The sequence below is a fragment of the Lactuca saligna genome, chromosome 4 (genome assembly GCF_052625555.1).
Source record: "Lactuca saligna cultivar CGN05327 chromosome 4, ASM5262555v1, whole genome shotgun sequence".
In the NCBI taxonomy this organism is placed as follows: Eukaryota; Viridiplantae; Streptophyta; class Magnoliopsida; order Asterales; family Asteraceae; genus Lactuca; species Lactuca saligna.
In genome coordinates, this window is record NC_136420.1 from 202,698,074 (window position 1) to 202,716,075 (window position 18,002).

At 30.9% G+C, this 18,002-nt stretch overlaps 1 protein-coding gene and 1 long non-coding RNA gene across 2 annotated transcripts; one reads left to right on the forward strand and one right to left on the reverse strand.

Moving 5' to 3' along the window:
• Positions 1–3,630: 3,630 nt before the first annotated feature.
• LOC145043257 (cytochrome P450 82A3-like) lies at positions 3,631–5,897 on the reverse strand. The gene is made up of 2 exons (XM_078991860.1): positions 4,665–5,897; positions 3,631–4,551 (listed from the first exon to the last, which is right to left on the reverse strand). Exons 1-2 carry the CDS (start codon positions 5,616–5,618, stop codon positions 3,919–3,921), a joined length of 1,587 nt encoding a protein of 528 aa, XP_078847986.1. The 5' UTR covers positions 5,619–5,897; the 3' UTR covers positions 3,631–3,918.
• A 10,353-nt stretch (positions 5,898–16,250) lies between these two features.
• LOC145039001 (uncharacterized) lies at positions 16,251–17,552 on the forward strand. The gene is made up of 4 exons (XR_013679677.1): positions 16,251–16,509; positions 16,624–16,715; positions 16,951–17,027; positions 17,326–17,552. It is a non-coding gene; the product is annotated as an uncharacterized LOC145039001 (long non-coding RNA).
• The last annotated feature ends 450 nt before the right edge of the window (positions 17,553–18,002 follow it).

The following is an 18,002-nucleotide window of genomic DNA, read 5'->3' on the forward strand; positions in this document are numbered from 1 at the left end:
TCCACTAATACACAAACTACACCACTATTTCCAAAGCATCCCATACATGGAAACATATACGTGCTCAACCACCTACAAGGTGGCAGAAACGCTGCCAGAGCTAAAAGAATCAGTGGCTGAGGTCGGCAGCGGCAGAAAGGACGTTTCCCGACATCACACTCACCAGAAAGAACAAATGAGAGGAGATATGGGTTGCATCTTTACTTACCGAGAGCTTTCGGTTGCTCATGACACTCGCATCGACGCCCACAACATGTTCCACGGCCCTTGGCGATTCTGAAAATGGTAATGATATATCATTATCAAGATAATTGATTTGGTCAAAGTTTGAAATAAAGACAATATTAACTCATTAATTTAATTATTTAAAATTTGATCTAGTATTTTAAAAAGTTTTAAAAATACACCCTTTGGTCACGAGATTTAAAATTTAATTAAAAGTATAATTTTGAAATTTTAAATTTAGAACCCAAGTATTTTAAAAGGTTTAAATTACATCCTCATGGATGTTATTAATAATTTAATTAAAAGATATAAATCCATAAAGGAAAAAAATTAGCAAAAAAAAAAAAGAAATGGAAACAAAAACAAAAAACGGTGGAAATTAGAAAGGAAAACAAACATTTGCCGGTGGAGAAATACGTCGGAAACTCAGAACGTCGCCGGTGGAGCAGGTACGTCGGTGAGGAGCTGAAAATCACTCTGGTTGAAGAAGTTGGGTGCACCGGTGGTTAATAGTCGATGGAAGATGCAAAACAAGTCTCCAGTCGCCGAAAAAGCGTTGAAATCGCCGGAAGAACGAGAGAGGAATGGAGTGGAGGTGATACCTGGTCTGCGATCTGGTACCTGGTTAGCGACGCCGAATTAACCATTAGCGTGACATATTGGATTGAAAACACGCATCAATTTTTTCGTTAACCCCATCCGCCGGATCAAGATGTAATCGTAGGGCCATAACTTGATCCGGAGGCATTCACACGGATTGCCGGTACCACCCTTTAGAGACGACGCTATTAGCGGCGACGGAGACCTTTAGTGACGACAAAAACCCGAATTGTCGGATGTCGTCCCTAAAGGTACATGTCGTCCGTAACGGTGGCGCCCCTAAAAATTATATTTCTTGTTGTGTATAATGGTACAAAAATGTGTATAATAGTACAAAAATCTGTAGCGCCAAATAAAAGTTGTAAATATATATTGTGGAACTAGATGACAAAACATGACACTATTCTTTATATATATATATATATATATATATATATATATATATATATATATATATATATATATATATATATATATATATATATATATATATATATATATATATATATATATATATATATATATATATATATATATATATATATATATATATATTTGTAAATATATTTGATGAATTTTTTTGGGGTAAATCTCATTATATCCGGTATACTCAATATTTTAATAAGTTTGATAATATTTTGTTTTTGTTAAGATTTACGTGTGTTCGAATCTAGGCCTTGGCAAATTCTTCCCCGTGCATGGAATTGATATTTTTTATAACATTTTTTATAACATGAGGTGTATAAAACTTAAGTAAGTATTTGACATCAAAATTAAACCATTCGCCAAGATTGGAAGAACAATCCAAATACAATGTCATGACCAATTTAAATTATCAAAACTATATTTATAAGATATCCTTAAGAGTTTTAATTGTGACCAGAAATAACTTGTAGGCATGCAATATTTATTTTTTATGATAACAAATGTTTACTATTAAACAAACAGTCACCTTAAAATACATGTAGTCACAAACATTTTATTTTTAATGAATATTGCGTACCTTATAAATACTCAAAAGTCACCTTAAAATACATATAGTCGCAAACATTTTATTTCTTCATGAATATTGTGTGCCTTATAGATACTCAAAACAAGTAATTAATCATTTATCATGACTATTGTTTGCATATAGTAACATGTTTAATCATTTTTCATGATTATTGTTTACATTTAATCACATAATTAATTCAACCGTCACCATATATTATTTATAGCAACACTGATAATTTTACAGCTTGTACTAAAAAATTATAATTTATTTTTATTATGAATATTGTTTACTTTTAGTGACAAATCAAGTATTAAATTGTGACCATAACCCTTTGGTCACTTAAACAAATTTCGGTCACTATATAACTTATATTTTCATTTTCTTTTCGTATGACTAATTCCAATATAAAATTTAGTCACTTAAAATTATACTTCGTCGCCTTATATGTTTCACGTCTTACAAATAACCGTCGTAAGGTAAATGTATGTATCAATGTAAAAACCGTTATAAATGATGAAATTTTGCCAGGATTCTTAGACCATATCATTATTGGTCAAAATTCGTATGTAAAGCCGTTGCTAAGGTGTGAAATATGATTTGCAATGGTTACACATTTTGAATAAATTCGGACTAAAATAATCTTAGAAAGTAGTTTGACCTTTAGTGACAAAAAATATGAGAGAGGTGACCACCATGTTTTCAGAAAACCGTCACCAAAAATCAGGTTTAAACTAGTGCCAATTCTTTTTCAAGGAACTAGAATTAAAACCCCTAAAACTCAAAAAATCAAAAACTTATATTCGAACACCTTGACTTAACTTTCAAAATATTTTTTTTGGTGTTACTAGTTTTTTTTTTTTTTATCCATGAACTAAAATCATAAAATGATGCTAAAAATACATTCTAAAATAATTTGATTTTTTTTTTCTTGTTGTGAGAACACAAGTTCAATTTCCCTACATTTTTATTTTCATGTTAAAATAAGACATTCTATTTGTAGGTAGCAGCATGATTACTTAAATACAACTTCAATTTCATGTTGTGTCAAACTCTTTATTGCATAAGAATCAATTAAGGCTTCTTTTACCAGGAAATAAAACCATAAAAGCGTAAATGCCCAAAAATTAAATAAATGATGATAAATAAAACCCAAATTTAAGTAACAAATTTCAAAAGAATCAATGGTAGATAAGACGTGATATGTGACAATTTCAATTTGATGTTGTTTAGAAACCCTGATTCTTCAAAGAATGCAGCTTCACATCACGCTTAGTTAAACATCCATTCTTTAAAAAATAGAAAATTTGAAATTCGGTTAGAAGCTTAAGCAGAAGTGAACCAAACCTTGAGGTAGGGAAACAAAATCATCATCCATTGTTAATGGAGTTTCTGATGTATTTTTAAAATTTGATTGACTTGGGTCTTTGTACTCCTTAACACCCACAATTGCCTTATTAGTTGTTAAGCATATTTTCTAAAAGAAATTAAATATATTTCTATATTTCCTTGCTACTATCCTTCTACCCATATTAAATGGTGACATGTGAATTAATATATTATTAATTTCATTAAATGTAACACATGTTATCATTTGATATACTGGATAGATAAGTATGAGTAAATGTAAGAGGACATTTAATTTCTCATTTTCGAATATACCTTATGGATTGTTTCAATAAGGGAAACACTTAAACATTCTTCCATTATTTACCATGGTGTCATTGTTCATCGGTATCATCCATTCTTTTAATCTAATTGGCAAATATTTTTCATAACACTCTTATAAAAATGATCCGTACACAACACATATATAAACTTAATTATAACAGTGAAAACATTATCATATGGAAAGTGATGGGTACACAACACATATATAACCGAGATAAGTAGAATGCAACCACATGACTTCATTACATAATCATTATCAAGCTTTTATTAACTATATAAGTAATAGGAGTATTCAAAAACCATACTCAAGATCGATCGCCTTCCACATTGGCTGTCCTAATAGGGTTATCTTGCTTGCCCCCGTCATAATTGAATGCTTTATAGAGAATGATTGATGGAGTGGGATTTGTAGGAGATTTGAAGTTGATATATCACGAACCGACATTATACATATTAGAGGGTAAACGAGGGCTCAAAAGAACGTCAAGTGGTGTTGCTTTGCTATTAGTCATCCCCATGCTTTCAGTCATATCAACAGGTTCGTTTGATGGTTTTTTGAGCGCAAACTGTTGTATCAAACTAGCTAGCGTTAAAACCAAAGCCTGAAGGGCAAATAAAACACCAGGGCACATTCTTCTACCACTACCAAAAGGAAGCAATTCATAATGGTTTCCCTTGACATCGATATCCTTGTGACTTGTCAAGAATCTCTCAGGCTTAAATTCCTCGGGATCTGACCAGATATTTGGGTCACGTTGCAACTTCCAAAGATTTAACACCAAACGAGTTCCTTTTGGAATGTTGTAGCCACCCACAATGCAGTCCTCCACTGATTCATGAGGAACAGAGAGAGGTCCAGCTGGGTATAAGCGCAAAGTCTCTTTGATGATGGCATCCAGGTAGACTAAGTTCTTCAAATCTGACTCCTCTACCAGCCTGTCCCTTCCAACATGCTCATCAATTTCATCTTGGGCAGTTTCTAATGCTTTTGGGTTGTTGAGCAACAATGCTAAAGCCCACGTTAATGTCACAGATGTCGTGTCAACGCCTGCTACTAGGATTTGCTGTGAAAAGGAATTTACACAAATTAAACACTCTTGGATTAGGTTATATAGTTAAAAGGCTGAAGAAATATGTAATGTAATGACGAGAGAATGAGATAAAAGGTTGAGTTTACTAGACTTGTCGCTTTGATAATTGTATCATGGCCAAAACCCGGGAATTGATCTTCCGAAGCACCTTGAAGAATGGAAATTAGCACATGCATAAAGTCTTGGTTCGCTTCATGTTGATGTATATACTTACTCTCCTGTTTGTGCTCCTTTAACCATCGGTCAAAGATATTATCCAAATCCTTCCCAGTATTCTTCATCAATTTTTTGTATCCACCCACATCCAACCAGTTGAGATAAGGTATAAAATCAGCAACCAAAAATGCTCCAAACAACTCAAAGTATTTCCTTACGACAGCCTGAAATCGAACCCCTTCTTCATCATTTGGCGAAAACCTCTTTCCTGAAATAATCCTAACCACAATGTTTAAAACCAAGTTCCCAGACCATTGACTCATCTCCACCTTTACCATCTGTGACTCTGAACTTCCAGTAAGTTTATTCGTTCCCCACCCATCATATAAATCTTTAAGGGATGCTCTAACTTCTGAAGCTCGAATATGTCCAAGCATTTCAACTCTTCGTTGAGAAAGAACCTCGAATACGACCATCTTGCGCACTTGTCGCCAATAGTCCCCATATGGAGCCACGCCAAACACCGCATTATTATAGGCCATGATTTTTGATGCCTCCATTTTCGGTCGACTTGCAAAGGCCTTGTCGTTGGTAGTAAAGCAGTCCTTAGCAATCTCTGCATCACTTACCACCAAAGCTTGATGAACACCAAGCTTGATGGTGAAGATAGGGCCATGTTTTTCTGCCATGTCACCTAAAACCTTGTGAGGTAGATCAGGTCCACCTAGAAGGTATAGGTGTCCGATTATCGGCCATGCCCCTTTTGCTTGTGGTGGTTTTTGGTTCTTTACCCTCTTTCTGTGGAGGATATGAAGTAATAAACGGTGTACAAGAATAGAGAAGATTGTTGCAACAAGTATTGATACTATGAGGTAGAACTCCATGGCTGAGTGAGCGAAATTAATGGATGTGTAATTGTATTTATGTGTGAACCTAAAAAGCTAAGATATTGTTTCTGTAATCCTTATGGCGGTCAATAAATCATCAGAACCCGTTTATCTAAAAACACCACCGCATACTGAAATTGGGTTTACGTGGTGCTGTATTAATTGTATTCTTTATCCGCACCTCGTTTCTTCTTTCTCTTCCCTATTTCCCTATCATACAAAAATATCTCCTTTATTTTTTTCTCCCCAACTATACATAATCAACAACTCGCTGGATGAAATCCGTTTCATATCATATTTTCATCTCAAAACCAAGATTATACCGACATATATAGTTATGTTGTATTTAACATAAATTTCTTGTGATGAACAAATATAAAAAAATACATAAATTGTCTTTATATCTATACCAAAGTTAGAACCCACTTCTTAGAATAATAGACAACCATAAAACAATCCAACTTTTGTTTATAAATTTTTTTTCTTGAATTTTAAGAACTGATATCGAGTTTTAGGTTAGGTAGTAATTAGGATTTTTCACATGTTGTAACGACGATTATTTTCCTCTAGATTGAAATCGATGTAAATATATCAATGATTGAAAAAAAAGGCTTGAAATCGACACAGACACGTGTAAATCCATGGCAAAAACTCTTGAAATCAACGCACACTAAATTGGGAAAAATAGAAAACAAGGTTTCTGAATGGAGGTGTCGAAAAGCATCCGGATGGTGTTCTTTATCCACACCTCGTTTCTTCTTTCTCTTCCCTATTGCCCTATCATACAAAAATATCTCCTTTATTTTTCTCCCCAACTATACATAATCAAACAACTCGTCGGATGAAATCCGTTTCATATCATATCTTCATCTCAAAACCAAAACTATACCGACATATATAGTGATGTATTTAACATTAATTTCTTGTGATCTGGACAAACAACAAGATGAACAGATATGGAGGAACAATAAGATGAACAAACATATATATATATAAATTGTCTTTATATCTATACCAAAATTAGAACACACTTCTTATAATAATGGACAAACAGAAAACAATCCAACTTTTGTTTATAAATTTTGGTTCTTGAATTTTAAGAATTGATATCGAGTTTTAGGTTAGGTAGTAATTAGGGGTTTTCACATGTTGTAACGACGATTATTGTCCTTTAGATTGAAATCCATGTAAATATATCAGCGATTGAAAAAGAAAACTTGAAATCGACACACACACACATGTAAATCCATGGCAAAAACTCTTGAAATCGACACACAGTAAATTAGGAAAGATCGAAAACAAGGTTTGTGAATGGAGGTGGACACTGGTGGTGTACGTGTTCGCCATTTTTGTTTACCAACCCCGAACTGTAGTATGCAAATTCTGGCTTTAACAACAGCATCTATATTTAGAAAACCATAGCTCCAACGGAGGGCATCATATATACTAATTATGGATTGGTTTTGTTTTCTTGATCTAATAGCCTTTTCATGTGGATAGAGACCAAACCAATAAAAAGATCCAATTTTAGACTATTGGTGCACCACCAAAACATTTTGAACAAAAACCACTGAATTTTACAAACCATTGGTTATATATATATATATATATATATATATATATATATATATATATATATATATATATATATATATATATATAGTTAGGTTCATGTATTTCTTGTATCTATTGTGTGTTCGTATGTATGGATAAATCTAGACCAACAGATGGAATAACATCAATGGTTATGATATTAGTGTCTATGATATTATAATAGGATAACATGTACTTTATAATCACACAAATTTCAGTATAAGAGTATTTTGGTTAACTAACCTCTATTAAAAAGCAAGCGATTGCGGGTTGTTCTTCTTCCAATCTTCCTTATTGGCTTCTCATTATTTGATTTTCCATTCTCGATAGAAGTAAGAAGCAACCGTTACCAATATGCAATATCGATTGAAACAATGAAACGATATGTTAAGTTTGATATGTTCTTCTTCTTCGGTTCTTCCTCTAAAAATCAAATAATCCGATTAGTTGATTTTCAATTCTTCTTATGTTTGATAATTGATTTGTACTCCTCTAATAACCAAGTGACTGCTCTTCTTCTTCTCTGATACTTAGTCAATCTGATTCTCAGTTACTCTATTAGGATTACATTTGAGATGTTATATTTGTAATATTTTTTGACGTCCAATATATGAATATTTGAATCTGACTATCTGTTTATTAGGTTATCTATCAGGGTTAAAGTTTGATGTGGTATTTGTATAACAGTTTTCAGACCAAAAAATTAAGCGTAGACTGAATGGAACATTTATTAACTGTTTAAGTTTTTTTTCATTAATAAATTATGATGTGGCTATGATTTTTGTGGATGCTCTAGTAGTCTAGTTTCAACTGTAAATTTGTAGTACATTATAATTGAATCAGGGTTGGAACAATTTTTGTTGGAAGTTGGAACGAATTTGAGTTTTCTCAAGATTAAGGCTATTAAGAACTAACTGTGATCACATTAAATATAGTAAAGGCCAAAAGGCCCCAAATTTTTGGTTCACTTAGAGCCCCCAATCTGGTTGAACCGTCCCTGCTATGATGCCATCAGTTTGAGTTCTTTCAGGAAAAGCTTCATATTGGTCTGTCACCGTTTTGCTTGAAAGGGTATATTAGACAATAATAGTGTGCTACTTAGTTGTATATTTGTAAAATGTAACTTTTATAATTTACATATTCTCAGCCTCTCCACCACGATTTGGTGCGAAGAGGTTTCAGTTCTCTATTGGTTAACGACAAATATCTAAGTATTGGGGTGATCCATAAAAAAATATGTTGGATCAGCAACATATTTTAGTAACTTTAAACTGTATGAGTTTGTCGATAAATTTGACAGTTTTATTTTAAATAATTTAGACAATTGTTTACGGAGTATAATAATTCAAAAAATCCGTATACATAAAGTAAGAAAATTTCCATTTTTTTTTAAATTTATGTACATTACATGAAATTTTGTTATTATTATAATTATTAATGTTAATTAATAATAATATTTATTATTATTATTGAGATTTTCTAATATATGCCTAAATGCACATATAAAAAGCATTATTTATGGAAAATATTACCATAATTAAATATGAAATGCATTAATTATAGATAATATTTATCATCAAAAAATATGAAATTAATTAATTAAATAAATATTTCATATAACTAATGGATTTTACATTTAATTATGGTATCATTTCACATATTTAATGGTTTTTATAAGTGTCATCATGACACATTTTAGAAAATCCAATTATATATATATATATATATATATATATATATATATATATATATATATATGTGTGTGTGTGTGTAGGTAGGTTCAAATGTTTCTAGCAAATAGTGTATGTCTAAATGTACCAATGAGAATTCAAGAATAATAATTTTTTAAATAAATTAAAAAAGGGTATAATGGTAAACTTCGTATATCTAATTATGGTAAAAATTAATTCAATTAATCTCTCCTTAATTATTTTACCCCTACAAAGCCAACATCCCATACCTTAAAGAGTACGGCGACCTATTGTGATCAAAAGAGGCTAGAAGTAACGGTTCGGTGGTGCTGGTGGATCGCTAGCATAGGCGATGGAGGGGGGCCGGTAGCGTAAGGCTGCTCCCCTCGGCTCCATTCTTCTTTCGGTCCGATCGTCTTGAAAGACAAGGGTGGTTGCAAATTGGGAGTTGTAAGGAGACAATAAGTCATATGGGTTGGTGGCAATCAGCAGGTGGGTGGAATCGGTGATGGAGGAAGCTGGGCAACTATGATTCAATCAATAGGTAAAGGCTCCTTCTTTTCTTTTTGTTCTTGTTTGATTTGGCAGAACTACATAGGTGTTCGTTTGATTAACAATTGATGGGTTTGTAGAAATGCCTCAAAGAGAATTTGGCAGCTTTGTTGTAGAAATGGGCTGAAAGAAATTTTGATTTCTATGTTGCACGCTAGGTGTTTGTAGAACTGCCTCAAAGAGAATTTGATGTTCAAATTCTTGAAGAACACAAAAATAATTTTAACTTGGTTGTTTGTGTTACTTGGTTCTAACATGTGGTATGTTTCTTTGTTAATTGCCTGAAAGAGTATTTCTTTTATTTTCTTCATTAAACCTTTTGATATGTTTTTTTGTTATTGTTATTAACTCCTTATTTGTTAGTTACCTGAGTAGTATCAATCTTTGCTATTGGTATTTTATTTTTTAATCAATTTAGGATGAAGATTTGATTAACGGTTTATAAGAGATTTTCACAAATTTGAGTCAGTTTAGAACTTAAACATTGTATGAATGAGAAAACTCTTCTCAAAAGCATTTGTAATCACCTGATTAAATAAACAATATGTGGAAAATATCAAAATCTAACCGTCTAATATTTGAAAAATATTAAACTTAATATGTTCCACAGTTCACAATTTTATAATCTTGATTTAGTAGCAATATTTATGTATTCTATCAGAATGTATTCTATGTATTCCATCATATTTTATGTATTCTTCCAGAATATATAAAGTGCTAGGAATTGCAGGTAACATTCTAGTAATTCTGACAGAATGCATTTATACATTCTATGCTTTAGAATGTTTATATATAGAGAAATATGATTGCAAATGGCAAATCACATGCTTTTAATTCTTTATAGTGGCATGTAAAGTTATAACTAGCAGATTTAATTCTATGAATTCTGCGAGATTGTATTATATGTATTATGCAAGATTGTGTTCTAAATATTCTACCATAATGAATTATATGTATTCTTCGTATTCACTAACTGTATATCCAAGAATGTTGATTTTTTATGATATTCTTGTAGAATATATATAAATATATTAAAATGTATAAGGCTATTAGTATGTAAGAATATGTATGAATTTGTATTTAAGTTCGAATGTATATGAAAATATTAAAATGTTGTTATTCTTCAACTAAGAGTTCAAGAATTCTGTTATTCTTCATTAATATTCTAATAGAATAAACTATAAAAGAACGTCATTCAAACAAAAATCAATTCTAAAGGAATAAAATTGGTTATATTTACAAATTATGTTTAGAATTAATTATAATAATTTAAAAAATTCAAATTTTTTAAATTAGAAGTGTTAATGATCCCTTAATATCCGAAGTTTTTTTTTTTTTTTTTTTTTTTTTTTTTTTTTTTTTTTTAAATAGGTTAATTGACCAAAATACCCTTTTGCTGAAATTTGTGTGATTATATGGTACATGCTACTCTATTGTAATATCATAGATCCTCAAATCATAATCATTGATTCTATTCCTCCGGTGGTCCAGATCTGTTCATTCTAGCACACAATAGTTAGTAAACACAAAATAACCTAAGCCTATATATATCTATATATATATATATATATATATATATATATATATATATATATATATATATATATATATATATATATTGCAAAATCAAATAAGAAGGAATTTTATGGTAGGAATGTAAGAATTTTTTTATATGCATATTTTCTTAGGAAAAAAATGGAATGAATTATTAGATATTTCAAAAGTAAGATGATTTACAAGAAAAAATTTCGAAAAAAAACACATTTATGATTCATTTTTAGGTAAATCAAGAAAAAGAATTCATTTTTATGACAATTTTAGTAAATATCAATAAAATCATTATAAAAATGAATCATCAAAATGTTTTTTCGGGATTATATATATATATATATATATATATATATATATATATATATATATATATATATATATATATATATATATATATATATATATATATATATATATATATATATATATATATATATGTTCAGGTTCATTTGAGATAATTCTAATTTTGTGAGACCGTGAGACCAAATCTAAAAATAATTTTAAAATGCAAAATAAATGGAAAAATCCAAAAATTTTTTTTTTAAATATTATTTTTGGAACTTGAATTAACTAAAAAAAATATAAAAAAAATAAAAAAAAATAAAAAAAATTCCGTTTTTTTTTTTTTGAAAAATACGTGAAATATTTTAAATAGAATATTACACTGACATATTCTAAAAAATAATTTTAAAATGCAAAATAAATGGAAAAATCAAAAAATTCTTTTTTTAAATATTATTTTCGGAACTTGAATTAACTAAAAAAAATTTAAAAAAAATTAAAAAGAATTCTATTTTTTTTTGAAAAATATGTGAAATATTCTAAATAGGATATTACACTGTACATATTCTAAAAATAATTTAAAAATGCAAAATAAATGGAAAAATCAAAAAATTCTTTTTTTAAATATTATTTTCGGAACATGAATTAACTAAAAAAAATAAAAAAAATAAAAAAAAAATAAAAAAAATAAAAAAATGCGTCTCACGGTCTCACAAAATATAAGTGGTCTCAAATGAACCTAATATATATATATATATATATATATATATATATATATATATATATATATCATTTACCTATATGTGAAACCCTCTTCTGCAATATTAAGGTATGCACGTCGATGAGCACCCTCATGACTCCGTCATCCTGAGGTAAGCTGACTTTTTGCGTGCTTAACTCCGCTCAACCCTACATTAGCCTCACGTGATAATTGATAATGGGATTCACGAAACGACGTCGTTTGCTGATGAAAGTTGCCTTCCTGCTTGCTTCCGGTCAGCCTGACGTCACGTTGAGACGGAAGACTTGGTGGTGGGTTTTCCTTGTGGTCGGTGTAGTTTCTCCCAATGATGCTTTCCACTCTTAGATCCCCTTTAATTGACACCTCTTCCTAATCCTTCGCTGCTGACTCACCCTAAATCAGGTAACACCGACCTGGTGGTGGGCTTTCCTTCTTGACGGTGGAGTGTTTCCCCAAAGCTGCTTGGTTTGAAGCGCCGATGAAACGTGCCCTTACCACCTGTACTTCTATTTGCCGACTCGCCCTCTGTTAATACTGTCTATTTATAACTTCAGTCACCTGCTCCTTATGTGGATTTCAATGTAATCTTTTTATATTTTTCGTCTCCTTATTTTTTTTGCTACTTCTCTCTAGACAACGCTTCAGGTGAGGTTTGAATTCAATTTATTATTGTATTATTTATGCTTTATGATGCTTGCAAATTCAAGGGTTTGCATGTTGGTGCTTCATAGTTGATATCCCTTATTTATTAGGTATCGTAGGTATTGGTCTTGAAGGAGAATGAAAAACAGCGATTCACGGTTCAGACATTTTTCTTTGTTGAAGTCATAGTAACAGACTGATGTGATATCGGTTCTTTGTTGGACCAATGTCTTTTATCTTGTTCACTAGACTAAAGGATAAATTGTTTTTTTGCTTTCACTTTGTAAGATAATATATATGCTATCTGTTCTTGTAGTTACCACAAAACGTATTTCACTTTATGATTCTATTTGGTGCAAAAGTAGAAGACGATGCGTAATTCACTAATTGATTCCGCTGTTCTCTAGAAATTTGGTTAGGGTTTAGTAACTCATATATTGTTTTATCTGTTTTGATTCAGTTCATCTTTATATTCTATTTGATTAGGGGTTATTGTTAATGACCAAATAGGGGTCGGAGGGGAACGAATCATCAGGGGAGGTAGGAGGTAACCAGAACAAAGCAACTTCAAACTGTTACGCGTTCATGCTAACTGAAATATGGAAGTTTCTTGCCAATTTGAAGAAAGCAAGGTATCTGTTTGCCTTTCATAATTTCATTTTTTTTCAACGTAGGGTTTTGTTTTTTCATTTTTATATTTTTAATAACATTCTTGTTTGGTTACAAATATTTTGATTTGGAAGTGCAGTAACTAGCTTCAATTGACAGCAGGCTTCTTCTAATCCTCGTGATTGATTTGAAGTTGTATTTAATGGGCTGGTACTGGTTTATTCCTACCCTCTGTTCGGGACAACTGACATTTCTGGCTACCCTTAACAAGCGAGCAAAAAAAAACTATTCTAATTTTATTTCATATTTAGTATAAGTTAAAAGAATAATCTTTATTGGTTAATGTTGTTTTAACCAGTTTTTGTTTCCCAAAGATTCAATAAAATATTGGATTTCCTCTAAAAGAGAAGGTCAATATTTGATTTTTTATGTTATTGTTCTTAAGAATCGTATGTAAAACTAATATGATGTTTTCAAACTGCTATTTAGAGATCTTTTTGCAAAATATACTTTTTAAGGAAATAATATATAAAATAAACTTTATTTGACACTAACAGGTGATTTAGCAGTTAGATGTCAATTGCTGACATTTATTTTTCTCTTTTTTCATGTTCATTGATCTTGATGACCTTTGAAGGCTGGAAACATGAAACGTTAGTAAGTTCCATCATCAATGAATCGGATGAAAGAAGTCTGAAGATAATTTTGAACCAACCCACTTGCCCCAAATCCCTAATTTTCCATGTACAGGTAAACATATATTGATCTCGCATACAAATTTTATGAGATCTTCTTGAAGTTAATTTTACTGTTGCTCTTAATTTTTTATTTTTGTAGATAAATTTACTTATAGAGTAACAAAACATGAACTAGGGTTTAATGGAAACAATTACAAGCACTTTTGTTTTTTCAATCTGGAAATCACATTGAAACATGTCTTTTAAATTTAGGCTTCCTTCTCTATGCTAATGTGTTGGTTTGGGGAGAGAGATAATTGGGGGTTGAAAATCAAATTACAAGCACTTGTGTTGGTTTATTTCATCCGAATCAGTGCACCTAAGTTAAATTAACATGCTTTCAATTAAGAAACCTAACAACTAAAATTTGAATTTCAATTACTTGTTAGTCTTAAGTATTTAATATTCTGTTAGGTTTTGTTGAAAATCAAATTTTAATTGTTAGGTTTCTTAATTGAAAGAATGTTAATTTAACTTGGGTGCACGGTGCAAGAGATTTGGATAAAAAAAGTGATGAGATTGATGTCTACATCGATAAGCAGCTTTCCCACCAACCACTTATAGAGATGATTTTGAATCAATGCAACTGCTTTCCCCCATACGCCTCGGACATCTGATGGTAGGCTGCATGCTGTCATGGTAAACCTCATCATCCTTTCCTAAGCATGGCATAACACTGGGATTCCAAAAACAAATGGTATGTCGTACCTCTTGAATTTGTTATATTACCTTTTCCTAATCCTTTTTCACAACTTTTTATAGCTATTTTATCATGAATTTTGCTAATATTTTTATCTATCAAATTTTTAGTTCAGGTGTAATTTGTTATTCAATTTTCCGAGAGAGGAAGAGAACTGATGATGATACAAGTATTCGGGAAGCACAAATTTTGTTACTTTATAAGTCAAGGTATCTACTAAGCTGTACAGCCTGAATCTTTTCAAGTTATGTTGGAAGGTGAATGCTCTTTTTTATTATTATTATTATTATTATTATTATTATTATTATTTGTTCCATTATAATACCTCAACATCTGAAATAGCAAATAAATAAAAGGCTAATACATTTTCATTTTCACTGTAACTTGTTTGTAATGACAATTGTTCAAATAGAGATATTACCCGCTAGCAAAGTCTGGAATATTTTCCATATAACCTGGACTCACAGTCAAGTTTTCCGAACAATTTACCATAAAAGGTTCACAAGTCAATGATTTAAAAGCATGGACAAACTTGTAATTCTTCCTCAAGTAAGTCCATTATTTCCCTTCATGTTGCATGGATGTTTAATGTTTATATAGTGTTTTCCCTTTCAAGAGAAGAACATCTACAGATTCTTTTTTTTTTCTTCTCATTTTTGACCCTATATATGTTAATATTGCCCAGTTTTTCTGAAAAAAAAAACCCCAACAATTTGGCTAAATGGAAATAGACATTGTTTCACTCAGTATCATGAGAAAAGAGATCATAGCAATAAAACTCAAACTACCAAAATGTTGTCATGAAGAAGCTCGATTTTAAATTGGATGGATTATTAGTAGGAAAATATATCGGGAAAGATTTAACTATGCAACACAGATATCAATAAAGAAGATAAACATTAAATAAATACCATTACCAACACAAAAATGTAATAGAACTTCTATAAATTATTTTCAATTTTTATATATTTCATTTTTTTTTCTTATTAAAGCGTTGTATTTTAGAAGCACCTTGTTATAGTTACATATTGCTTTCCAAATTGTACTTTGTCTTGATCTTTTACATTGTAGCAAAATAATTATATTATTCATTTTTTTGGCATTTTGAAGTTGAATCTGAAAACATGAAAAGTAGACTTCCGACAAAATCTAATTCATTTGCCCTTTAAAATTAGACATTGTAAAACTTTTTTTTAATTCCATAATTACCCTCCGTGGGCCGTGCTCAGCACGGACCTCAAAAATTCACTAGTATATATATATATATATATATATATATATATATATATATATATATATATATTAAAAATGTCCTAGGTTAGCAACATTAAACTTGCCATCATTTTCACATATGTGGTCCATATCTTTGGCTCTTTTTGTATATTATCCTTATATTTTTAGGGATTTTCATTTTACTCCTCCTAATTCTTTTTTTTTTTTTTTTTTTTTTTTTTTCGTTTTCTACCCTGTGTTCACATTCGTCTTTTTTTTTTTTCTTATAATCTGTCATTGGACCGTCTGCATGTGGATGGTACCGTTTTGGACGCGTGTCTGTTTTTGGACATTTGTTTTGCTAGGATGCTTCAGTTACTCTAATTCAATCGGGATTAGTTCACCTCCTTAACTACTGCTTTAATTCTCATCCCCACCGCTTTAATTGACTGAAACTTAGCGCCCCAAAAAATCCTTTCTGTTCGCTAGCATGGAACCATTGACGCAATGCTTCGCAAGGTCTCGCTTCTTTTCATTGCCTTATCTACCTTGCTCAAGTGCACTTAATGGCTGTCAGGTAAGATTTGTGGACTTTGCTTTGGCTGACAATTTCCAGGCTTTATTCTTAAAATTTTTGATGTTTGAATTCCTTCATCTCTGTTTGATTTTGATTATTCTTTGCACATCTCAGGTTCCACAGCGAATGGAAGTTATCGGCTTTCTTCCGGTTGACCGGACCCAATGTCAAATTAAATAAATTGAAGACAGACATTGGCTGTTCAGGTGCGTTTTTCATCATCTCTTCTCTCCCTCTTTCTGAAATTCCAAGCCAAAGAAGATAAAAGTTCAATTGATTTCGATCAGAAGGAAACTCCATGAACCACTGCACAAGCCATTTTCTCTAAACCACTAGAATTGACTTTCTTATTGTTGAACTTTTAGGTTAATTTTTTGACTTTTAGGAAACAAATATCATTTCAAATGTCTCAAATTGGAAATTGTTTGTGTTACTTTGCAGGCTATATCCTTTTGGGACGACATGGGATAGCTTTTTGATATATCGATTTTGCTTACAGATTTCATCGGAGATAGGAGGTGAGATATATTCACGTTCATTAAAGTTAAAGAGTATAAGTTCTTAACACAAAAACCTTTCTTCAGTTGGTTCGTATTTGTTTTACTTAGATTTCAAGGAATTCGATGAAGATACTTACTTTTGTATCATTTATCAGTTCCCTACATCTTTATATATGTTTTCCACCATATGGAGCTAGAAATTTTCTTCTGCTGGTTTTAGCATGCAAGGTGTTTATTGATATGCCTCAAAGGGATGATAATCGTACTTCAAATCTTTTTATTTTATCGTTGACCCATTTCAACCATCTTTTGGTAGGTTGTTGCAGGTATTGGCTTACATCAACTTCTAGCTTTTGATATTAGAGAAATTTCCCTAAACTTTGTTGTGAAACAAGTATCCCTCCTACACCTACTATTCTTTTATGTTGTAATAAGTTCTTTTTGTTTGTTAGTATGTGGATATCTGCTCCATTAATTCACCTAATGTGTGATTAACTCTAGCTTATGTGAATAACAATGAGAAGAATCTCCTTAAAATATAAATGATTCACAAGTTCTTCTCCACAGTAGAAAATGGTTCTGCTTTTCAAATGTATATGATATGGTATTGTTGTGATTGGAAATAGTTATCACAATAAGCTATAATAGCTTCTTACAAGAATAAAAAATGTTGAAACAGGAAATGTAAGCACATTATTCTCTATCCATCTATCAACATTCCTATTTACTTGAAAGAAACTGAAAGCGTAATCAACACGAGGTTCCTTTTGCTTCTTCTTCAAAGTGATTGATAACATGGTTTTTTTTTGTGAGCGATGTAGGCTCAATTTTTAATGTGTATTCAATTATATGTACCAAAACAATTTTTATAATTTGCTCTACAAACGATCAATACCTCATAATATTTAACATTAGTTTTTCTTATCATAAAATTTCTTCAACTAATTTTTTGGCACCTAAGTTTTTAGGCCATGTTGGCATCGTTTAAAAATA